Here is a 23,815-nt window from a genome sequence, read left to right on the forward strand (position 1 = left end):
GGGACCAGAACATGGGGAGACCAAGGCCCAGGGGCCCCGGCACCCCCTCACACAGCATGACTGCAAGCACCCCTGCTCTTGGGCTTCAGGTGCAGCTTGCTCCCAGCTGTGTCGCAGCCCCCTCTGCTAGCACCTGCTCCCAACCACACAGCCCGGGGTCCCAGCTGGAGCCGCCACATACAGCCCGTAGGATTAGGACCCCCAGAAGGTGCTCCCTGAGCGCCCAGCACAGCCTGTGCAGTGAGCACCCTGCTGTCTTCTCCCCCAGACCCTGGCATATTAGGCACCGGTGGTCCTCTGTGCCCAAGTCCATCGCCGGCTCTCTCCCCTCATTGGTCCCTCCATGAGCCCAACTTCTGAGCCGTGGCTGTCCACCTTCCTCATGCTGCGACCCTGCCATACAGTTCCTAGTGTGGTGGGGACCCCCAACCAAAAAATTATTTTCGTTGCTACTTCATCACTGTCATTTTGCTACTGTTATGAATTGTAATGTAAATATCTGATATGTAGGATGTATTTTCATTGTTACAAGTTGAACATAAAGCATAGTGACCAATCATAAAAACAATATGTAATTGTGAAATATTTACTTCTAATAACAAATAAATGAAATTTTGTCTTGAAGCATGGTGTAGCATGGGTAACAGTCTTCGTGCTGTGTACTCGTATGTGGGTGTATCTGCATGTGGGTGGACCCACCTGGAGACGGATAGAGGAGTAGTGTCTCGGTTCCTAAGACCATCGCAAATATGTTTTCCAATGGTCTTACTCCAAAGGGGTCGAGACCCACAGGTTGAGAACCACTGTGCTAGATGCTCCGACTGCCTAGAGCCAGCGAGCCACATGGCCTCTCAGACAAGTGGTTGTTTCTGGAGGCAGCACTTGGCCTGTCAGGGACACCTCCCCAGCCCCACATGGGCAGTCAGCTGGAGAGAGGCTGCCAGGCCTGCTGTGGGCCACAACCTGTAGTTGAGACACTGTGGGCGGCTCACACAGAGTGGCCACGTTCACATTTCAGAAACAATGTGACTTTATCCCAGTTTATCTTCTAAACTCTGCAAAGAAAGGCTTGCTCAAGTCCTGGCCTCCAAGCCTGAGGCACGGGATGCTGCAAACCTGAGGGACGGACCAGACCTTGTTCCAGGGCTGTGGCCTGGATCTGGATGCAGGCTCAACCTTCCCCTCGCCCTCCGTCCTTGGCCCGAGTGTCCAGAGGCAGCAAGGGGCTGCTGGGAAAGATGTGTTCAGCCCGGGACTAGAGGTTGGGCAGGTGTGCTGACAGTACCGTGGCTACCCAAGGTCCCTGCCACCGCAAGGGCTGCTGCTCTTCCAGGAGGACACCAGGACCCCGGGGGGTGGCTTGGAGGCACAACTCCCTGATGGTCAGGCACAGGTTGAGGAAGACTCGTGTGCGGGTACCTCCTCGACACCCTGCAGCGTCAGCCTCTCTCCACCCCCTCCAGGACCTGGCAGTGTTCCAAGAGCAGCACACGGCAGCACACGCAAGACACTTCAGTTGGCAGCGCCCCCAAGGCCTGGACAAGGTGTCTCGTGCCAGGGGAGGTAAGTAGGGGCACTTGTGGCATGTTCTGCGGAGGGCAAAACAACACGGCATCGGCACTGTTGCTCAGGGTTGAGGGGTGCTTTCCTTTCTTTTTAGTTTCTCCCCACTTTATTGGGGCTCTTACTGCTCTTATCACCATACATACGTACATCCATCCATTGTGTCAAGCACATTGTACATATGTTGTCATCATTTTCAAAACATTTTCTTTCTACTTGAGCCCTTGGTATCAGCTCCTCTTTTTCCCCTCCCTCCCCCACACCCGCACCCTGGTGACCTCTCGATAAATTGTTGTTTTCCTATCTTACACCACCTGCTCTCCCCCTTCACCTATGTTTCTGTTGGTCATCCCTCTGGGGGGTGGGGGTTTAATACATCGATCCTTGCAATCAGTTCCCCCTTTCTCCCCCTTCACCCCTCATGGTATCGCTCCTCCCATTGCTGGTCCTGAGGGGTTTATCTGTCCTGGATTCCATGTGTCCAGAGCTCTTATGTGTACCAGTGTACATGCTCCAGTCTAGTCGGATTTGTAAGGTAGAACTGGGCTCATGATAGTTGGGGGGTGGGGTGGGCAGGGTTGGAAGCATTAAAGAACTAGAGGAATGTTGTGTGTTTCATCGGTGCTATACTGCACCCTGGCTGGCTCGTCCCTTCCTTGTGACCCTTCTGGGAGGGGATGTCCAGTTGTCTACAGATTGCTTTGGGTCTCCCCTCCGACCCCCTCGCTCACATCGGTGTGACTGTTTTGGGTCTTCTGAGAGGGGTGATTTTCAAGTGCATGGACGTGAGCTCAGCCCAGGTTCCAGAGTGACTACAGAAGTGGCAGGCGTGAGCCATCATGACAAGGAGGGTGGCCCTTAGGCCGTGGGGGGAAGGAGTCCTGCCCGATCGCTGGAAGCCAGGTCTCTCCTCGGACCTCTGATACAGAGAGACTTGCCGTGCTGCAGTGAGCACGTCAGCTCCACGAGCCACATGCGTGCTGCACAGCTGCCTGGGTGAGCCCACCAGTGCTCTGATCTGCCCTAGGGACACTGAGCAATGGACGTGGACCAACTGGACCTGAATCCCAGAATCACGGCAGCAGTTAAGAAAGGTGTGTGTTCACAGGAACTGCATGTGATGCATCTGTTCTGTACACGTTGTTCTTGGGTACCAGCAGTCGGTGACTCCACTCAGGGAGCCCCGCCTGCCGCGCCCCGCCCCTCCTCACAGTTGCTGTGAGGCTCGACCTCACTGGCAGCCACTGTCGAAGCGATCCTGCTGAGGGAGGGCCTTCCTCCTCGCTGACCTGCTTCACCAGCATCCTGTCCTTCTGCAGGGTCTGGCCCCAAGTACCTGCGAGGAAGTCTCACCGTCCTTGCTACAGAGCAGCGTTTGGCTGCACTGCTTTTAAGACAGGTCTGTGCGTTTGCTGGCAGCCCGTGGCATATGCAGTGTCCTTCATCCCGCCCAAAGTGACAGACATCGTCTCCTCCTCAGTCTTCCTTAGTCACGCTTCCCGGTCGCCCACATTTGCGTTGACTCAAAAAACCACAGCTTGGACCAGGCGCACCTGTGGGCTGTAACATCCCAGAGATCTTTCGCCTCCTGAAACGGTTGACTAGAGACCAATTCTTTTTGGTGCCCTGACCCTGTGTGTTCATCTTCCGATGCTTCGAGCCGGCTCGGACCCATAGCGACCCCGTGCACAGCAGAACGAAGCTCTGCCCGGCCCTGTGCCAACCTCACAACTTCCCACACCTGAGCCCGGTGATGCAGCCTCTCTGCCACTCCACTCTACCAAGCCTGCTTCCTGTGTGGTCCAGTGCTGTGCCCGTAGAGCTCTCCAGCATTGGAAAGCTAGGCGGCTGTATCCCCTGCGCTCTTTCAGCGTGAGTGAGAAATGCCACCTGTGTACTTCCCCCTTGGCGCTCCAACATCAGGTCTTTACACGTTTCCATGTAGTACTTTAGCTTCTCAAATTTGGTTTTTGAAATTTCATGTTCGGCTCTCTTACTTGGGCATTTGTTCAGTTCATGCTAGCTAATCCCCATCTGAGCACATGTCAGTCTTTTTTTCCCTCTTACTTTTATTGGGGTCTCTTAGATCTCTTAATCACAGTCCATACATTCATGCAGCGTGTCAAGCACATTTGCACATGTGCCGCCATCATTTTCAAAGCATTCTCTTCCCACTTGAGCCCCTGATATCAGCTCCCCATTTCTCCCCCTCCCTCCCCCACCCGCCCTCCCTCACGAACCCCTGGTCAGTTTTAGATGATTATTTCCATACATACATCGTCAACTTTCAGTCTTTTGATCCGTCTTTCTTTCCTGTCTTTTTGATGACCTCGTTCTTTTCCATGCGTGATGTGCTTGTCATCCCACAGCTAACTGGTCTCTGGCTGTTAGTGTTCAATGCGTTCAACCTTGGCTCTCAGTTCAGTTCACACTTTGGCGCCTGTGGACTCATTTTACCTTTCCTCGGGTTCAGCTAAACCTGCCTGTGACTGTCGAACGGTCGGCCCGGCTGTGTTTCGGAGCTCTTCCTCCTCCTCGCTCCTCTCAGGAATTCCATCTGCAGCCGTCTATGTTGTTGAAAACAGGCATTAGCCATGAAGAAGCCACTAGTGGTGCACAGTTCTCTGGTGACTAGCAGCGCTTCTACACCAAGGCCTCACTCCCAGCTTCTGACGTCAGCAGCGATGCCGGAGCCCTCGCGTCAGCTTCCCTGTTCCAGGCGCCGGCCATCAGCAGCGCCTCTGGATGGCATGCCCGACGAGCCCAGACGGAACAGAAGTTGGCAACATTTTTAAATTTCCTTGGTCTTTGGCTTTCGTGGCTGGTAGGGACGCTTGAGTAGCAGTTGCGTTAACTGGTCTTCCTGGTAGGTGTCGGGTGTCATCCTCTCGCAGCGATCTTTCTGACAATAAAGTGACATCCTTCTTCTTCAGTGTGCCGTTCCTGGCACAGGAGAACTCGAGACAGTCCAGCCAGAATGGCCAGGTCCAGCCCGTTTCAGCCCACTCCCTACGCTGTCGACCTTGATGCAGCCCGTCCACCCTCAGCAAATGCAGGCCCGGCAGGCTCTGCTCCATCCGTGCCCACGCACACTCACGAGCCATCGAGGCTGGCTTCCTGTGAGGGCAGCCCTTCCCCCATGTGTTAGACCGTGTTCTGCTGCTCCATGTAGACGGTTTTCAGTGGCTAACCACCAGAAGTGGACCACAACAGATCGACAGGTGGGCACACTTACCACGCATAACCCTGGCGTCGGCTCCGTTTCCTCTGCTCTGCCAACGCTGCCCAACAGCAGCTGACTGCAGTGTTGGCCCACGTTGGGATGGGCGGCAGGCTGCTCCGCTGGCCTTTCTTTACATTGAAAAGGCTTTTTCACGTGTGTGCGTATGTAACTGTCTAAGCATTCGAGGGGCTTCAAAGAGTTCATGGAAAGATTCCCTTTCGATTCTGGTTTCCAGAACCATTTTGAAGCCCCCTTGTATGTATTTCTGTGGGAGAAGCCAGCTCCCACGTAGCCAACTGTAGTTCATGGCCACCGGTGTCCGTCAGAGTAGAACTGTGTGCAGAGGGTTTGCGGTGGCTGCTTGTTCCGACGTAAACCACTAGGGCTTCCTCCCAAGGAGCTTCCTGGTAGACTCACACCTCTGACCTTCTGGTTAAGAGCCAAGCATGTAACAATGCCCCGCCGGGGACCCACGTTTATAGAAGTCGTTCTCACGTGGGGTGGGGTCCGCTGCACAACGGAGCAGAGCTGCCTCCAAGGTTTCCGAGGAGGGAGTCTCAAGAGTGGATCGCCAGGGACACCTCCCTAAGTAAGTCGCTGCTGCTGCTAGGAGGCTCCCTCAAGCCAGGTGTGACTCACAGTGAGCCTGTGCGCTATGGAGCACAGCACTGCCCGGGCCTAGCCCCCCTGACTTGTCCCTGTGTCTTCAGTCCCTCAGTGACCATTTCTCCCTTTGCACGATAGCCTTCTCTAGGGACCGGCCCCTCTGACAGCATGCCCACAGACATGCAGGGGCCGTCCTCACAGCGCAGAGCACGGTCGGTGCTTCCTCCGGGACAGATGGTCCCTTTCTTCCGGTAGGCACGGTCTGGTCATTCGTTTTTGCCAACACCATAATCCAAGTACGTTCCTTTGTCTTCTGCCCACTGTGTTGGGCATCCAGCTTTCAGACTGCCTTTGATGCGATTACAAACCCCCTGACCTAAGTTGGGTGCCTTAGTCCTCAAAGTGACGTCTCTGCTCTGTAACACTCTAGAAACAGGTCTTTCATAGTGACTTGTCCAATGCTTGATTTCCTAACCGCTGCGTCTGTGGATTTGTGTAAACTGACATTTGTATTTCTGGGCTCTGCGCTCCACCCTGTCCCCACCTACAGGAGCTTTGCCCCCGGGGCCCGCAGCCACCTGCCCTTGTGCTGTTGGTTGTGCCTGGCCCGTGCCCCCAGAGGCTGGGTGGGCAGGGACTGAGCTGTGAGGGGTGGGACTTTACAGGCGGGCAGGGCGATGGGGCGTGACGAGTGCCAGACAGCGAAGGCTCTCGCTCCAGCAAGTGCTGCTGCTCCTAGTGCCCGGGCTCGGGGCTGCCTCCCAACAGGCAGAATCATGCTTTCAGCCAAACTGCGGTCAGCGAGGGAGCTCCTGTGTCTCTCCGGGGCAGACCTGCAACGGCTGACCGGGCTCTCTGCCCCCGACGCCCGGCGCACCCTGCAGGCAGCCGCCCTACACCTCCGGGGAAGTGAAGTCCTCACAGGTGGCAGCTGAATCGGGGCCCCTCAGGATGGGCGTGGGGTGGGCCGGGACCTGGGGCTGCAGTGCTCTGGGCAGCAGGGTTCAACACCTCACCCTCCTCCAAGCAGTGCCCCTGACCCCAGGGGAGTGTCAAGTGGGGGGGGGGGGGGGGGGGGGGGGGCAGTGGGCTGTCTGCGCACCTGCTCAGCTCCCATTGGCATCCACCTGCCCGCAGCACTGCAGCTGTCCCAGCAGATGCAGACCCCTGGGCAGCCTCAGCGTCTCAGCCTGGGCTGCCCAGTGCTGGACGGCCTATTGCGTGGCGGCCTGCCCCTGGATGGCATCAGCGAGCTGGCAGGGCACAGCTCTGTCGGCAAGACGCAGTTAGCCCTGCAGCTGTGCCTGACCGTCCAGCTCCCGAGGCAGCACGGTGGCCTGGAGGCAGGTGAGCACCCAGGAACAAGATCACAGCAGTGGTCAGCGGGGGACCAAGTCTGACGACACCCGTCTCCACCTTCATCCAGACATGGGTGCAGGGCTGGGTTGACCCTGCAGCTGGGCAGGGAGGGGAGCCAGCAGGGGACCACCAGAGCACCAGGAGCAGATGTCCACTCAGGGTACATATGATTGACGCACACACAAGTATACATGAGCATATACATACATGCACACGCATGTACAAAAGGGCGCCCATATGTGCACCCCACACATAACATGCACATACATGATCACTTGCATCTGTGCGTGTGTGCTTACATTACATGATATACAGGCGCCAGCACACACACATGTGCAGCTACACGCCCCACGTGGCCCCCGAGCCAGGTGATCTTACTTGGGCTTTCTCGTGTGGGGGCAGGGACAGGGAGCCAACAGCTGTTTCTGGACTTTGCCCTCGGGCTCTGCGGCAGGTGTCCAGGCTGCGGCCAGGCCTCTGCAGTGTTGCACTTCAGCTGATGCTCAGCCGAGTCACCCACAGAGGCCCTGCCCGGGGCCACGAGGTACGTGCCGAGGAGACAGTGCGGTGCTAACACCCTCCCCCACCCAGGAGCCGTGTACATCTGCACAGAGGAGGTCTTTCCGCACCGACGCCTGCAGCAGCTCATAGCCCACCAGCCACAGCTGCGGGACAACATCCCAGCGGAGCTGCTGCGAGCCGTGCCATTTGGTGACCGCGTCTTTGTAGAGCATGCAGCCGATGTGGTGAGTGTGGCCCGCGCCTGCCCAGGCCATCATGGGTCTGAAGTTCCCAGGGAACCAGTGTCCACGGGATAGCAAACACCCCTGGCAGAGGGCAGGTGTCCTGGGGGCATGTGGGCCAGAGGCAACGGGTGCGGGGGGGATGGAGAGCAGTGGTGGGGGGTGTCAGCAGGGTCCTCATCCCACCCCCCAGTCCCTTCCTGTGTCCCCCTTGTCCCTGGATGGTGAGCTATGCTCCAGCTCGTCCTAGGGGAGGGTCTGCGTGGGTCACAGGGCCCCTCAGCCAGGAGGGTGACCTTTGGGGCGGGAACAAGCCAGTACAGACGGCACCCTGTCGTCAAGGAGACTCACAGGAAGGTTAGGATTCATAAACTTTAATTTTAAATATACAGTAAAGTACATGACTGCAGCATGGGGGGGTCAGCACACCCAACGCTGCCCATCTCACCCCAAAATGGGGGTCCAAGAAGGGCCAGTCCATGGCGTCCTGGGCAGTGTGGCAGCCACACTGGCCCTGACTCTCAACCTCCGCACAGTGGTGGGCGCAGCCACACACACACACAGCTTTGTCCTAGGCCGGCAGGTATTACTGGAAGAGAGGACAGTGATCAGGTTGGGGGTTCCCCCTTGGAAGTGTACATGGCCTGCCCTGCCTCTCAAACTGGGGGCTTCCTAGCACTGAGGGCTGGACCGTGGGGCCTGGGAAGGGCACCCACAGCTCAGCCACCCTGTGATAGATATGCTGGGTAGGTGGGAAGGTTTTGGTGTCATCCCCCCACCCCTCGGCGAGGGGAGGGCCGTGCTCACGTTATAACCAGCGTCTTCCAGGCCGCTGCCGCTGCTGTCGTTCTCCGCTGAGAGAACCTCCCCTGCACATGCCCTGGGGAAGCAGAGACCGCTGGGTCAGGGCCAGAACTGCACTGCCCCTCTGCCCAGGTCCAGGAAATGCTGCCCGTGAGCAGGGCCTTGGCCATGAGGGTAACCCCCGCTGCACCAAAGGCCTTGTTATTGGCTCCTCGGGGACCAGGAGGTGGCCCCCGTTCGTCCGGTCTGGCAGGGAAGGCTGACGATTGTGAGGGCCCCAAGCAGGCAGGGCTCAGGAAGAGTCTGGGGGTGTGGTCAGTGGATGTGGTGGTTGTGGGGTCCTTCAGGCAGGCACAGGGTCCTCAGAGGAGGCTGCCTCCCTAACCTTGTGGCCCACAGGACGCCCTGTTGGAGTGTGTGGCCCGGCGGCTGCCCGTCCTGCTGGGGCGCGGCCTGGCCCGCCTGGTGGTGCTGGACTCAGTGGCCGCCCCATTCCGCTGTGCCTTCGGCGGCCAGGCCTCAGTCGCCAGGGCCCGCCGCCTGCAGACACTGGGGGCCGCACTGCGCAGGCTCAGCTGCACCTTCCAGAGCCCTGTGCTCTGCACCAACCAGGTGACCCCCGCCCCGCCCCACCCCACCCCAGGCGGGGAGGCCACCTCCCTGGACCCTGGGCTCAGTGCCTGCTCTCCCTCCCCCAGATCATGGATGCAGTGGAGGACCGGGCCCTTGCTGGGCCACAGGGGTGAGTCTGGGGCTGGCAGGGTGGGCGGCACGCCCTGTCTCCCCAGTGCTGGTGGGCACTTTCTGCCTCAGCTTCACCGACGAGCGGGCCTGCGCGGCCCTGGGGATGGCCTGGTGCAACCAGCTCCTGCTCAGGCTGGCCGCAGAGCGAACGCGCAGCGAGGAGTCACCACTGGGGCCCCCGGCCCGCACCCTGCGGGTGGTCTTCGCACCCCACCTGCCCCCCGCCTCGTGCTCCTTCACCGTCAGCGCGGAGGGCGTGCGGGGCACAGAGTCCTGCTGACACTGCATCCACCCACGGGTTCTGGGAAACATGTCCGCGGGAGACTGGAAGACCCAGGGCTGTCACTGCCTTCGCATGCACTGCTACCACGCACGGCCAGGGGCTGATGTCCCTCTCATGACACCCCTCCCCCCAAACACACACATACATCCACCTGTCTGAGGGTCTCCACAGTGACGCCAGAGTCCACAGAACCCTCAACCCTCAGGGCAGCAGCTTCATCCCATCAGTGGCCCTTGGTCAGTTCACCCCGCACTGTGTGACACCCCCCCATCCGCGCAGCCCCCAAGCAATGAGGGCTGGGGGCTTCCTGGGCAGGAGAACTTATGGCGGGGTGGGAAAGCATCTGGACTGCTTTGTGCCACTAGCCAGTGTGGACAGAATGCAGCACAGAGTGGCTGAGGGCAATTGGCCCAGAAATATGTCCTGGGCTGGTGAAGCTCTGGTTGTACAAGTGACATCCACCACCAAAACACACACACACACACACACCTCAGCACCCACAGACCCACCCGCCACATCCCCGGCAGGAGTCTGAGTCTGGGTGGCAAGTGGGACCCCACCCCTCCCCTGGGCAATCCCGCTTCACCAGGGCACCCAACTGGAGTCCTCTGTGTGCCTGCACATCTGCCCTGTCCCCTGTGCCACCTGGAGGGCTCCGTTCCACGCTCACTGAGGCACTGCCACCTCAGCCCTGCCCCTTGTCATCACTGGGTCCTGGTGATGCAGGTGAGCTGAGCAGGTGGACAAGTCTGAGTGGTCCCCTGTGCCCTCGGGCCTCTCGTGCACCCTCCTGGCCCCATGCCTGAAAGTGCCCAGTGAGCTTCCTTCAGGGACAGGGACCTCAGCCGGAACATGCATTTTATTTTTGGAATTAAATAGAAATAAGCAAGTACTTTTCTGAGTGAGTCACACCATCTGTTAGGAAACAGGCCCCCTCCTGTCAGGAGGCCCCATGAAGTCCTGCAGCCCGGTGGCTGGCACGGCTCAGCTGCCTGCCTATCCCCGGGCACACACAAAGAACTCCGCCACCAGGGCCCATTGAACAAGTCCTGCTTGGCAGACACCTTCGGGCCCCCAGCTCACGTTGATGACCCTGGTGCCCTGTATGCGTGCAATGTAATACAAACACACATTCACAACACGGGCACACCCATCAGGACCAGGTGCCGAGCCACGGATCAAGTTCCTTACAGCACTCACGTGTGACCACAGACTGGGTTTTCATCCCCAGAACAATGGAGGTGTGGGCGGCCAGCCCGTGCCAACCCCTGCTGACCCTCCTCCTCCACCCACTGTCTTGGTGACCAAAACGCAGAAGCCACTGCCCTACGAGGGGCTTGGTCAGTCTGCTACCCGGGCTCATTCCGCTACAAGACCACACAACCTGGACACTTCCTCACAGACCTTGAAGGGGGCAGCTGTCTCCAGAGGACCGTTTACAGAGCAGGTTCCTGGCGCAGCTCAGGGCTAAGTGTCGCAGCAGCCCCCACCATGCCCGGCTGCCGGGTGTCCACACACAGCGCAGCCCGAGTTACACTTTCGTCTACTTGGGCCTGACTCCCAGTCCTAACTGCCCAGCACACAGACGCCAACCCAACGCAGGGCTGGAGCGGTGTGGGCGGGGCCGAGCCCAGGGAAGTGCCGTGTGTGTGTGTGTGTGTGTGTGTGTGTGTGTGTGTGTGTGTCACTGCCACGCGTCTTTACATCTGTGTCATTGTAAAAGCATCCAGACGCTCAGTTTACAGCCTGACACACGTTGCGCGTGAAGCTGGGCTGGTTGGAGTTGCAGAGCAGTGCCGAGAGCGGGGCTAGCAGACGCCAGTGTCCACGGCAGTGGCTGCCACTGTCTGGGAAAGGAGGCGCCTCCGTGGTGGGGAGCGGGGCGGGCGGGGGTCTCGGCACTCCTGTAGCCAGGGGCTATCTATCTGGCTGGACCCTCAGTGGGCCAGGTCAGTGTGGCTGGCACTCAGCACTCGTGAGTCTGCCAGACAATTATCTCGTTCCTGCGTGAAAAAACAAACGGAAAGTTACACTCAAAACCTCACAGGAGCAGGCCTGACGTGACCCAAGGCACCTACTGCAGGGGCTGCCCTCAGCGATGGGGCTGGTTTGGGGCCACTGAGAGAGTGGGGGGCTCACCACTGGGGAGAGACCCTCTGGCCAAGTGCCAGCTAGTGGCGCAGAGAAGGCAAGGGACCTATCCCAAGGGAGCCTACAGTGTGGCGCTGACAGCTGTTGGACTGTAGCGTGCCGACGTGAGTGCCACCACCGATGGTTTGTGGGCTGTGTGAAGACACGGCACCGTGCAGCCCTGCCCTCTGCTCTGCCGCTGTCTACTGAGGCGCCAGGCGTGTGTCCCCGGCACAGCACCGGAGTGCTAGCTGCTGCAGACCCCTCGGCTCACGGGCACCCAGTGGCCCACCCTCTGAGGAGCAGGGGCTCTTACTTGCAGGTGGTCTTCAGCTGCCTTGCCCACGTTAAGAACATTCAGAGAGCTGGCTCGCTTCAGGCTGCAACCGCGACAGTAGACGGACATGCAAGGACAAACGGTCAGAAGCACGTCAGCCAGACGTTTTAACGAGCAAGCGGCCCCTCTGAGGCTCTGGTGTCAATGCACACGGGGGACACGTGCCCTAAGGAGCCCAGCCTTGCTATCTAGAGCTCCTTCCCCCTGTGAGCCACCTGGCTCTAGGGGGCCCAAGCACCTGGTGGCGGCACCTCACCCTGGCTCCCTGCTCCATCCTGACCGACGTGAGGCAGCTGGCTGTGCTCTGTACACTCGACCCTGAGGCCAGCGTTCTGTGAACTGGACTCTCAGACCACGCCCTGCTTTGTGGCAGAAGCGCTGTGGGGTTTGAAGTGATTCACGGTCCCGAGAAACCTGACCGGTCTATTCTAGGCTCTGGATGGAAGTGCGGGCTGTTCGTGACTGCCACTGTGGGGTCCCAGTCAGCAGGGCCGGGTGCTGACCCGGCTCCTTGAGGGGACGGGGCGCAGAGTGGTCACTGTCCTAGGGTCAAGAGCAGAGGCTCAAGCAGGGTTGACACAGACAGAAGACTGAAAGACAGACAGCAGCAGTAAGGGCCCAGCACCTGGTGAGGGAAGGACAAAGCCAACACTTAGCTGAGGTGCTGTCCAGATACAGTGGCCCCAGGTGCCCAGAGAAGACCTCGCAGACCTGGGCTTGGGCACAGCGTGCGGGGGTACTGAGACGCCCATGGCTTGCACCCGGGAGCCAAGTATGTGGCCCAGGGCTGGTCTTTGTGGTAACGAGTGCCGCTGCAGTGTCCAGTGGCTGAGGAGCGACCTTGGGGGAGAGGCTGGGCAGGAGGAGAGAGCTGCCGAGGGAAGGCTGCTGCGGCTGGGGCCTCGGCGGGCGCTGATGGCCCGTGGGGCTCAGGGAAAGGGGGTCACTGGGCTGTTTCAAGAGCCAGGCTGCAGCTGAGACGTGAGGTGGCTGCCCAGATTGGTGGACATGTGCAGTGGGCACAGGGCAGACTGGCTGACGATGCTAAGGGGCAGGCAGGACAAAGGGGTAGACCGAGGACTGAGCCTCGGATGTCAGAAAAGGGCCACAGGTGGTGGGTGTGGCTACAGAGCCATCCGACCTCCATGAAGATCTCCAAGGGGCTGGGCTGCACCTGCAGGTGGAGAGCAGAGCGAGCTCCAGAGGCTGGGCCCCTGAAGAGTGATGCCCCACCCGAAGTCTGCGAGACCGGTAACTGCATGGGAGAGCAGCTGGCAGCCGAGAAAACAGCTGTGGGGAAGGAGAGGTAGGATGGACACACACACCCTCAGCTCCTCAGAAACCACTCTACTGGTTCTTAGTCACAAGGCTCACTCTCAGCAGGCCTGTCCCTGGAGGCCCCTCTGGTTAGCGGCACGAACTGTGTGTACCACCATTTCATGATACTGCTGCCAAATTGGCCGGTACATTTTTCCAAGATGCTTCCGTCACCAGGACACGCTCGGAGCTGTGCCCAGGGTGGGAAGCCAGCTGGGCTTCCAACACACCACCAGCCCTACACGGGATCGGCTGGGGGGCAGACTGGGGGCCGCCACGCCAACCCACGGGTCAGGGCTGTGGGGAGTCCAAAGGCCGGAGTTGGAACCAACCCTGTCGAATGTTCTGATGTGGCTCAAGTCTGAGAATCGCTGGGCTGTGGATAAAAGAGTTCATCTTATGTGGAAAGGTTATTCCTTTTTAAGCATTTTTGGGGATAAAGTTTCTAAAAATCACTTTGTGCCAGGGTGTGAGGTACACCTTGGGGGGGGGGGGGGGCTTGCTCAGGGCCTGAGTCCCCCATACTCGCTGGTGTCTTGCCCTACACGCCGGCCGGCCAGCCTCAGGTCTTTAAATCGTGAAGACGGAAGGGAAGTGTGAGACACAGCTGCCCTCGCGTGGGAAGTCAGCCTCTTGTCAGGAGCCTGCTGCCAGAATTAGCTTCAAAACGCCAGATCCTCAAACCGCCAAAGCGCGTCCCGTCCCCCCAAGCCGGGAGGATGGCTGAAGTCATAACTAGCCGCCTTCAAAGGGTGAAGGCAAGTGGGGTGCAGAAGCACCTGTCTCCTCACAAGGCGGCCTTTACAGGCAGGGGCGCACGCTCACTCCAGCTGGGGGACGTGTGGCCCTGGGGAAGCAGCAGCACTGTTCCCATGACTGTCGGACAGACTGTCCCACGTGGCAGTCTGTCTGTCTTCTGCAGTGCTGGGGTGTCCGTGTGCAGGAAGGCAGCTCGCTGACAAAACACGTCCAGAAGCCAGGGTCCTCCCAGCACCAGCAGCCCCCAAGCACAGAAAGCACTGGGCAGAGGCCTGTCGGGAGTGGGCCCGCTGCAGCACACGCTTCTCTGCCTCCAGACGGACGCTGTCCAGAGGGTGTCATGCCCACCTGGGGCAGAGCTGGCCCCTCTGCTGCCGCAGGATGGGTCCCAGGGGTGACACGAGGGCACAGCCGGGGTCTACCTTTTACGACAGTTCAAAGAGAAGCAGCATCTGAAGCCGCAGAAGAGAGTTCCCAGAACCCTGGCCCACACGCCGCCAGCTCTGTCCCTTTAAACCACCTTGCTAACCACTCGGCGAGTGCCGCCATGCACCCCAGCAGACAAGCCCAGGCGCCCCAGCAGCACACACGCCAGTACCGCTCGCCGGCCTGACCACGGCCCACGGGAAACGGCGTTTACAAACCGAGCTCCGACAACGTCCATTTCACCGCTCAAAGCCCCTCTCAGCCATCGGGCAGACCTAGACAGTCCTGACAAAGTCCTCTCCCTACCTGTGCTCTCACCTGGATGACACCTGGCTCAGCTGTCGCTCCCACTGAACGTCAGGGACAGAGTTAACAGTGAAGGACTCAGTGGACAGTGCCCACTGCAGGGCCATGCTCACGGGGACCCTCGAGGACTGGGAGCAGCAGCCGGAGGGCGTCCTGAGCTCTGTCTCACAGGTGCCCGCAGCCAGGCCATCCCCGTGCAGTCAGTGGGGCGTTTGAAGGGTCGGCTACCAGGCACTATCCACCGGACCCCAGGGCCCCTCACCACGCAACCACAGGGCCCTAGAGCCTGTTCCTGCTCTAAGAGTCGGGCCTCTGGACACGAGGCCTCACAGCGGCTCCTCCCTGGGCCCTGCGAAAAGGCCGGTGGATGTGCTCAGCCTCCTGCCGGCTGCCACCCGAGGAGCAACGCGGGGCTGTGCCAGGATGGCTGTGCACCTGTCTGGGGGTGGGCAGGCGGAGACGGGGAGAGATAGTTACCCGGGGTTCTTGGGCTCACTCTCCCGTGAGCCTCCTCCCTTCAGCTTCCTGACCAGCTTCTCGCTGCTGCGCCTAATGGAAGCCCGGAGTTTGCTAAAGGAGCCACTCCGCTTTAAGGCTCCCGAGCCGTCCTGAAAGAGACGTGAACAAGCGTGAGGGCAGCGGCCGCCCTGGCAGCCACCAGGCACCGCCAGCTCCCTGGCACACAGACCGGACCCACCCACGGCCTCTCACGAGGGACAGCCTGCTGACCACGAGGGCCTGTGGCTGTGAAGTGGCTCGTTCAGACAAAAGCAGCAGCAAACCCGGAGGAAAACCACACAGTCTCTCCAACTGAAGGCCGCTTCTGGGGAGAGCATCACAATCAAAGCCCACGCCTCGTCATCGTGCGCTCCCGAGACCCTCGGCCACGGCAAATCAGCCACTGCCTCACCGTGCCACGGAAATGCAGTACTTCTGTGTACTGTTTCCTCACCACACTCGAGAGCACGGCTCCATTCAGTGAGGTCTGAACACAGGACCTCCCTCTAAACAAGAACGACAGCCGGCATTGGCGCGTGGAGGGTCTGGCAGCACCAGAAAAGAAGAGCAAGCAGAGTGAGGGGGTGCGGCACAGCACACAGGCCGTTTAGTGAGGTCAGGGGGCCGCCACTGCTTCCAGAAGGTTCGCAACGCGATGTGAGCGGAAGAGGGCCTTCTACAAAGCAGACACACAGGGAGACAGTGGTCAGTGGAGTAAGTTTATTAGAAGTTAGAAAGACACAAGTACACAAATCACTCAACACGTAGAGTTAGTCAAGAAAAGCAGAATGCCAAACTGCTCACAAAGACTAAACCGCAGAGACTGCGTCAGAGGAACCCGGCGTGGGCCGTGGGCAGGAGGCCACGGTGGCCAGTGTGCCGGGTGGACCCTAAGGGGACCTCTAAGTACACAGTACATGGCTGTCGTGAATACAGTGGCACTGCTAAGTACATGTCTGGCAAAGCTAGCAGAACAGAGACAAGGGCCCTGGAGGCGGCCGGAGGCAGAGTGGTGTGGACAGGTCCTAGGTGGCTAAGCCGGCGGTCAGCGCAGGAGGAGAGAAGAGCAGGGAGAGGGACAGGTGCTGTGCCGTCATGCAGGAGACAGCGAGAGGCTGTGGGGCGGCTAGGCCTGTCAGACAGAAGAGAGAGAGTCCGTGAGCCCGCCCAAGGAAGCAGCCCGCTGCCCACTGCGCTGTGTCCAGGGCACCAGGTCTCCACAGTGCCTCTCATCCCTGAGTCCCCAGGGCCCGGCTCCTGTCAATCAGAGTCCACTGCTGGTCTCAGCCAAGCGACACTCGTCCCCCCCCCAACTGGCCGCACAGGGTCACATGACTGCAGTGGGCCTCCACGGAGGCCAAGCCAGGGCTGCCCGTCAGGGACTGCTTCACCCACACAAGGGTGACACGCATTTTGGACAGTCAGAAACACAGAGAGACCACCAACTGCACAAGCTAGGGCACGCTGCCCACACGAGGGGGCAGTGGAAGGACACAGGCTTCCCAAGGCAGTCGCAGGTCATTTACCGACCTGAACAACATGTTCCTCACCGTTAAGTGGAAAGACAAATCACTGCCCACTCCCCGGGGACAGTGAAGGGCAGGTGAGCTGCTGCTCACAGTGACGCTGGGCTGCAGGGGCCAGTGGGGCGCAGCCTCCTGGTCTCGGGACTCAGCTGACTGGGCAAGACCAAACTCACCGGCTGTTGCACCCGAAGGCACAGCCCACAGGCTGCGTTGTCAGATGTGTGTCTGTCTGTTTCTAAGCACACACATACACACACACCACGGTGGACAGTGTGGGCCTGGGCTCAGGGTCCTCAGCCCTTGGGCCCCGGCCAGTTCCTGGAACACAGCCGAGGCTGGAGTCGCCCCGAGCACTCACACTTCCCAGGGCCGTGAACAAACACCGCCACCCAAGAAGTGGTTCTGAACAGAGGTGAGCGGGTCAATGTCCTGCGCACAGTGAAGCACTCAGAGGAGAGGGAGAACCAGCCAGAGGCGCGTCCTCTACCTGAGGAAGACCCCGCCCCTCAGACGAGTGCCGCCCGTCTGGTCGGTCCTTCTCTTTCTGGTACCGTCCAGTTGTACGCTTTCCTAAGGGTCAAAGTGAAGGGCCGCAGGGCAGGAGACTGGTTTCCAAAGCACAGTTCCTTGATCCTGCCACCACCAGCCCATGCCCCATAGCCTCCCCCTCCGTCCCTGTCACACTTCTGGCCCAGAGCCACGTGCAGAGGCTACAGAGCCCGACTTCCACCAGAAGGCGACCGTGCACCGTGCAGCAGCTGGCTGCGAGCCCCTCGACAGGGTGCCAAGGACGGTGCCTGCTGGAGCTGCTCTGAAGACCAGAACTGCGCCCCTGGATGGGCCCACTGTGGAGCCAGAGCACGAGGCTTCCCTGCCGCCTGGCGCCGAGACAGAGGGGCCTAAGCTGCTGTGTCCGCACCACTCTCGAGACCCGAGGCCCGTGAGCCTCCCCTGCCGCCGGTGAGCTTCCACAGGGACGGCTCAGCGCCCTTCTCATGGGCTGGTCCTCAACTGGGTTCAGAGCACTGAAGCCCTCGTTTATGAGCTGAGGCCATTTGTGAATCTCAAATTAGAATAGCACACAGTTACACCAGAAATGTGTAGCAAGGTCTTAAACGTTTGCAAGTGGCCATTCGAAGCACAAGAGGGGGTCCTCTGCTCACGGGCAGCCGGAGCGGAAGGGGGAGAGGAGGTGGAAGGGCAGCTGGGGGAAGGCCCACAAGTGGACGGTCCTGAAAGGCCTCCGACTGAGGGATTCAGGTCCAGACTTAGGCGTCCTGGCACCACGGAGGGGGGACGAAGCCCTGGCAAAAAGCCCCTCAGCGGTTTTGTTTTATTCATATAAAATTCTAAATCAAAAACTCTCCTGCTTCCCCATTTGAGTTAGTTAATTGTGCCAGCCTGGCCGATAATCACATGTGGGTCTGGTTGAAAGGCGGAGGGATAAATGGGTGGTGAAGCCTCGCCTTTCTAGTTCTCGGGTCTCTTGTTTTGTGATGGTTGCATCGGGTGCAGCTGCCTTAGCAGTTCCCTGCTTCAGCTTGCAAGATTGACTTCCTACCAGACATCCCCAAGGAGAAGCCGCATGGATCTATCCCGATGCAGCCCTGGGTGCTGGAGCAGCCGTGTGGAGACCCCTGCCAGTGCTGAGATGCTTACACGTTCACTGACTCAGCTTTCCTCCTGCAGTCGGCATCATTGCCTCTGTTTTGTGAGGTGGAGGACTTTGTGGACTGGTGTTGGGTTAATGGGTTAATGTTGGACTTGTGGGCTTGGGCAGCATTAGGTTGGGATGTTTTCGTGATGCACATTTTCTTTACATAAAACTCTCTCTTATACGTGAGTCGCCGTGGATTTGTTTCTCCAAAGTACCTAGACTAATACACCATTTGAGGAGCCTGTGAAGGGCAGGCTGGGTGTTGCTTATTTGAAGAGAGGTGCAATGATGCTCGCAGTGGGCACAAGGCAGACCGCTGACGAGCCGAGCGTGGGCTCCAGAGCAGAAAGCTGAGCGGATGTGGAGCTGGGCTGCCCTTCGGGAGTGTGTGATCCTCTAAGGTCTGTGGGATCGAGCCCACATGGCCCCGAAACGTCAGACGGGCACTCTGGGGGCCGAGAGTGTGTAGGGCAGGGGCAGCGAAGGCAGGGAGGGAGGGCATCAGTGTGACGACGAGGCTCGTCATGGAGACGCTGTCGGCTGTGAGTGAAGAGCCCTGGGGGGGTCAGCAGGCTTCAAACCCACCAGGTGCACTAGGAGACACAGGTTCCCGTAGAGACCATCGCCGTGGAAGCCCCAAGGGGCAGCCAGTTCTGCTCAGTCGCTCAGGGTGGCAGGGCCAGAGGAGCCTGACTGACAGCAGAGGTCTGGTGCGCTGTGTAGCCCCTCCCCCTCGCCACCACCACCACTACCACCACCGAGAGAGTCCACTGCTTGTAAACAGAACCGGAGCCAAAGGGAGCCCTTCCTGGGCCAGGTGCCACCCCTGGGACCTCCCGGCGAAGCTATGGCTGCACTGCTGCCCTCTCGCATGCAAACACAGAAGCCACTGCAGAGGGTGACAGCCGTAGGATGGCCCCTAGCTCCTGCACAGTAGTATGTGGGTGCACTAATGCCCACGGCCCACTGGACAAGAGATGGGCAGCTGCCCCAAAGGCTGTGAGTTTGACGCCGCCCCTGGCAACCTCAGAGCACCAGGACGGCGGCTGGAGTGCCAGCTCCTGCCCGCTGTGTGAGAGCCACTGCTCAGAAGGAGCCCCGAGACCTCTGGACTGGCCTAGCGGCTTCAGCCTGGGGGGGAGCTCATGCAAGACGGAGTCTCCAGGATGGGAGTCAGGAACACCGGCTCTGAAAACGCACGAGAACGTGTGTGTCAGGAGAGTCATTCTGCTCACGGTGCCTGAGAGTGGCGGAGTGGCGGGTGGCCCAGAGCAACAAGTGAGGAGCCCTCCAGAGTGGGAGTGCCCTCGGGCAGTGTGTGAGTGCCCGCAAGTACTCCTACCTGCCTGCCTGCCCGCCCGGCAGTAGTGACCGTCCTAGACAAACGAGCCTGAGTCATGCGGGGCCTGGAGTAGGGGTCTAACAGGGAGCAAGTGCAGGCAGGTCTGGGTCCCCTAAAGCACGAGCGCCTCTTTACGCAGTGCGTGTTCTAGAGAGGAGTACCCCTCCCCCGTGCGAGCACCCCTCATGATGGGGCAAGTGCACGGAGAGTCCTGGAGTACGCGTGTCAAGGGCCACGAGCACCCCAGAGTGTGAGCATCTTAGAGTGACGATGACAGTAACAGACACTGTTTGCCTTTGAACCACGCATGTCACAGAGGACGGGCGAGTGCAAGAGCAAGGAGCGGCATCGAGACTAGCTAGGTTCTAGAGTGTCCTCAGGTGAGGAAGTAGAGGGTAATGGGGTATCAGTGCTTGCTCTACAGAAGTACATCAAGAGGAAGGACGGATGGACAAAGGCATTGGTGGGAGACAAACCTGGTGCTCAGACGGCACCTGTATCCACCGGCTGGGTGTAAGCCATCCTGCAGAGCACACGGAATCTCCACAGGCCTGGCCCCAGAGGTAGATGTCCATGCACCAGCAGTGGGGTCTGCCCAAGGGCAGAATCAGAGCAAGTCTCTTCAGCCCCCAATTCCCGGTTTCTAGACTGGACTCTTTAGTTGTCATCAATTTTACTGTCCTGTGGTTTCACAGAAATGCTGACCGAGAAGTAACCATCGAGAAACTTCCCCCCAGAACTTCCGTGAGTGGCCATCAGCAGCTAGAGAAGGGCCAGGCACACTGGACACCATTTCATTGTGACTACTGCTGTCTTGGCACAAAAAACCCAGGCCAAGGCAGCTGCCCAATACAAACCAGCCGAAGACCTGTCTCCCAGAAGTCTTGGCCATTCACCTTCTTTACAGAGCGTTTCTGTAGCGTGGTGGCTCTTATTCAATAGCCACAGCCAGAAAACAACACGAAGGACGGGCAGGTTTGAGCAGTCACAGCTCGTGCCCAGTGCTGCCCCTCCCTGCGGAGCACAGACCCCAGGGGCACGATGTGCACGCAGGGCTCTCCCCGCGTCACAAGCACACAGGACAGAGAGCAATGCAGAGGCCACATGGGTGGCCGGCTGAGGAAAGCAGAGGCAAGGCAGCCCGGCAGGCTGCGCACGCAGGCATGTGCCGAGAATGGAGCTGTGGCAGTAACTGAGAGGGAGACCCATGGCCACCAGACACCCTTCACAGGGCAGCGGGGACCTCAAGAAAAGTTGCCACCAAATGTTTTTTGCCCTTAAGCTCTTCCAAGACAAGGACCCGAGGGTGTTAAGATCACTTCCCTGCGAGCATCCTAATCAAGCTGAGTCAGTCTGATGAGTGAGGTTAGCGGTGCAGAAGTTAGCAGGGAACGGGGGTGGGAGGGGGTGTTGTTAAAAAGCAAGTTAGTTGACTCAGCACGCTAACCCAAGTGTCACCGTGGACCCAGACCGGGACAAGCTTCCAACAACTGGGGCACGGGTCAGCAAGAGAGCTCAGAGGGGAGTCCCAGCCGCCAGTCTCAGCGGGTGCAGTGGGCACAGTGGGAGGCCCGCCCCAGCCGACGGCAGACCGTACTTACCCCGTTCCACTCTACGCTCATACTCACTTCCTCGCCGCCGTCAGGGCCGCTCTCGTACTTGACCACGTCCGTGTGGAGGCTCTCCCGGCTGCGCCGCTTCTCCGCGCTCTCAGGGTCACTGAGCACCTCGGCCACGCGCTGCTTGTGCGCAGTGTCGAGACCCTGGGGGACAGCAGCGGAAGATCAGAGGAAAAGCCCAAGACCCTCTGGGAGGGACACCGCAAGGACAGGGCAGGACTGGTGGCGTTTCCCTCTGTTGGATGTGGGGGTCACTGTGGGTTGGAGCCCCCTGATGACACTCGAGGGGATTTTAAGGAAGTCTGTAGAAAAACGGAATAGAACGATAATGCATTTTTCCTTGAGTTTTTTTAAATCCTCTCTGAATTCTGGGAGGGGCGGAGCTTTGGGGTTCCTCACCATACCACAAAGTAGGGTGAGCTGAGCTGTGACCCCAGCTCGCTCACACTCCAGAGTGAGAGCCTGATGCAGGGAGCGAAGCTGCGGCTGTCACCTGCCGCGCTACACCTCCGGACCTGCTGAGCTCCCTGGCGAGCAGGTTGGTCTCTTGTGCTGCCCACAGGGGAGCTGGGCACACTGCAAATTCCCCAAAGGGCGCTTGAAAAGCCCTGTCACAGCCTGCAGGGGACTAGCCAGTGTTGCGCACACAAACAGCCCTGTCGCTGCAGAAACCAGGGTGACGTCGCAATCGATGGCCCTTCGGGGTTGTCCCCACGTGAGTCCCAGGGTCGTCACAGAACAAGGTACAAGATGTCTGCATTCTCAGCAGGGTCTGGTCGAGACCTGCAGCAGGTGCCCCCCGTCACGAGGGCAGGCCACGAATAGCGCTCAGGCCTCTGGCTGCCACAGCAGAGCCGAGGTGCCGGGAGCAGGGGGTGGGCTGGGGCAATCTCGGGGACACACTAGCCGCCACCTTACTCTCTTCCTGCACTGTGTTCCTGAACTGCTGACGTGGCTCCTCGGCTGAGGCCCACGCTCCACATTCGCCATGGTGCCGTCAGAGCCACACTGGGCTCTGGGGGGGTGGCCTGAAGCCACACACGCGGCCCAGGCCTGGGGGTCCTTGTCCTGCAGAGAAAAGAGTACCCCAGCAGCTGGCCCTGCTGCTCCTCTGCTCTGCTCATCTGGGGGGGGGGGGGTCCAGAAGCATGGACACCCAAGGTTTTATGCATTCATCAAGACTTTAGATGCCAAACAAACATGGCCAACACATGTTCCATTTGGGCCAAACCCCCCTCAACACGGGCGTGAGGGTGACCCACAGGTGGCCCGCGTGCCCACATCAAAGGGAAACTTGCCTGTTTGCGCGAGCGCATCGCGGCTTCCTCCAGTGTCTCGGCCGCCTCAAACTTGCCCTGGCGTCTGTAGAGCGCGCCCAGGTTCTTCAGCGTCGTGGTGACGGTGGGGCTGCGAGAGAGCACACAGAGGGGCTCTCGCAGCCGCGCCAGGCGGCCCGTTCACGGGAAGGCTCGTCCACCTCAAAAGGCCGGCTTCTCCATGTGCTGACGCCGTTCTCAGCCATCCCGATGACGTCCCTCATGCACCATGGCCCGAGCTGGCCCTGGTCCACACCAAGTCTCTGGTGCCCACAACCCACTGGCCCCCCTTCACAGAAACACTGTGCCAGCCTGTCTGGGGACGCCACCCCCACCCTGCACTGCCCACTAGACGCAGCAGGCCCCGTGTTGGGCCCAGTCAATTACTTCAGTGTGGTCCACGCTCAGTGTAAAGAGAGAAAACCAAAGCCTCCCGATGGACGAAGGGCCACATCACAGCATCCTCACAGTGAAGACGGAGGGTCAGCGCTTCCCCTTTCCCGGCCCATAACCGATGCTCAAGGTTAGTCAAGAAATCAACCAGAGCACCGCATTGGGTGAATGTGCTGCCCAAGACCGCCTTAGAGTGTCGGGTCACTCTGACCCAAGCGATGGTATTGTCCGTCGCCTCACATGCATGTGAGTCAGACAGAGAAGCTGCTCACTGACGACGGTGCCGGCCAAGGCCATTGTCGGAAGAACACACACATCTGTGTTGGTTCAGACATAGCCTGACGCCCTGAGAGGCTGGGATGGTGAGAGTGCTCGTGCACTTTAGACGTGCTCTCAGTAGAGTCCAGTGGCTGCAGAAGGTCACGCAGTGGCTCCGTCACAAGCGCGACTGTGAGGCTGGAGTGTGCTGTTGGGCATCGGGTCGCTCGGAGGCAGGACTAACCCAACAGTACCGAACAAGAGCAGCTGGGACCCCACAGGACCGAGGGGAACTGCTCACTAGGCAGGAGTCTCCGTGACACCAAAGCCCAGACCCGACAGGACACGGGGGCTGATGGGCTTCAACTGCTGACCACAGGGTGGCCCACTCTGCCCCCAGAGCTCCTAGTGACCCTACGGGGCCAAGGAGAGCTGCCTCTTTCCCAGGTGATGCCTTGAGCAGTGCCCTCAATCTGCACTGCGTCCCTGTCCTCAGTCCCCCTGCTGTGTCAACCGCAGTGCCCTCAATCTGCACTGTGTCCCTGTCCTCAGTCCCCCTGCTGTGTCAACCGCAGTGCCCCTCAATCTGCACTGTGTCCCTGTCCT

The 23,815-nt window shown here is 59.6% G+C and overlaps 2 protein-coding genes across 15 annotated transcripts in view; one reads left to right on the top strand and one right to left on the bottom strand.

Moving 5' to 3' along the window:
• Nucleotides 1–1,487: 1,487 nt before the first annotated feature.
• Nucleotides 1,488–10,202, top strand: XRCC3 (X-ray repair cross complementing 3). The gene is made up of 8 exons (XM_030885020.2): nt 1,488–1,563; nt 2,591–2,657; nt 6,179–6,316; nt 6,530–6,739; nt 7,343–7,497; nt 8,698–8,910; nt 8,997–9,040; nt 9,112–10,202. The coding sequence occupies exons 2-8, from the start codon at nt 2,603–2,605 to the stop codon at nt 9,320–9,322; spliced, it is 1,026 nt and encodes a 341-aa protein (XP_030740880.1). The 5' UTR covers nt 1,488–1,563; nt 2,591–2,602; the 3' UTR covers nt 9,323–10,202.
• The window catches only part of KLC1 (kinesin light chain 1), a 27,899-nt gene continuing 11,936 nt past the window's right edge, over nt 7,853–23,815 (bottom strand). The window contains exons 11-16 of one of the 14 annotated variants that reach the window (XM_045287833.1): nt 22,541–22,649; nt 21,252–21,386; nt 15,078–15,208; nt 11,772–11,835; nt 8,302–8,374; nt 7,853–8,083 (exon numbers count right to left, since the gene is read on the bottom strand). In XM_045287833.1, coding sequence (XP_045143768.1) covers nt 8,303–8,374; nt 11,772–11,835; nt 15,078–15,208; nt 21,252–21,386; nt 22,541–22,649 — 511 coding nt within the window. In that variant the 3' untranslated portion in view covers nt 7,853–8,083; nt 8,302. Of the gene's footprint in view, nt 8,084–8,301; nt 8,375–10,166; nt 11,665–11,741; nt 11,836–15,077; nt 15,209–15,804; nt 16,231–21,224; nt 21,387–22,540; nt 22,650–23,815 lie in introns of those variants that run through there. The other 13 variants (XM_045287832.1, XM_045287838.1, XM_045287837.1 and 10 more) reach the window with 13 other exon arrangements.

This window comes from Echinops telfairi, unplaced genomic scaffold, assembly GCF_000313985.2.
Source record: "Echinops telfairi isolate 266 unplaced genomic scaffold, ASM31398v2 ScPeMD7_18;HRSCAF=68, whole genome shotgun sequence".
In the NCBI taxonomy this organism is placed as follows: Eukaryota; Metazoa; Chordata; class Mammalia; order Afrosoricida; family Tenrecidae; genus Echinops; species Echinops telfairi.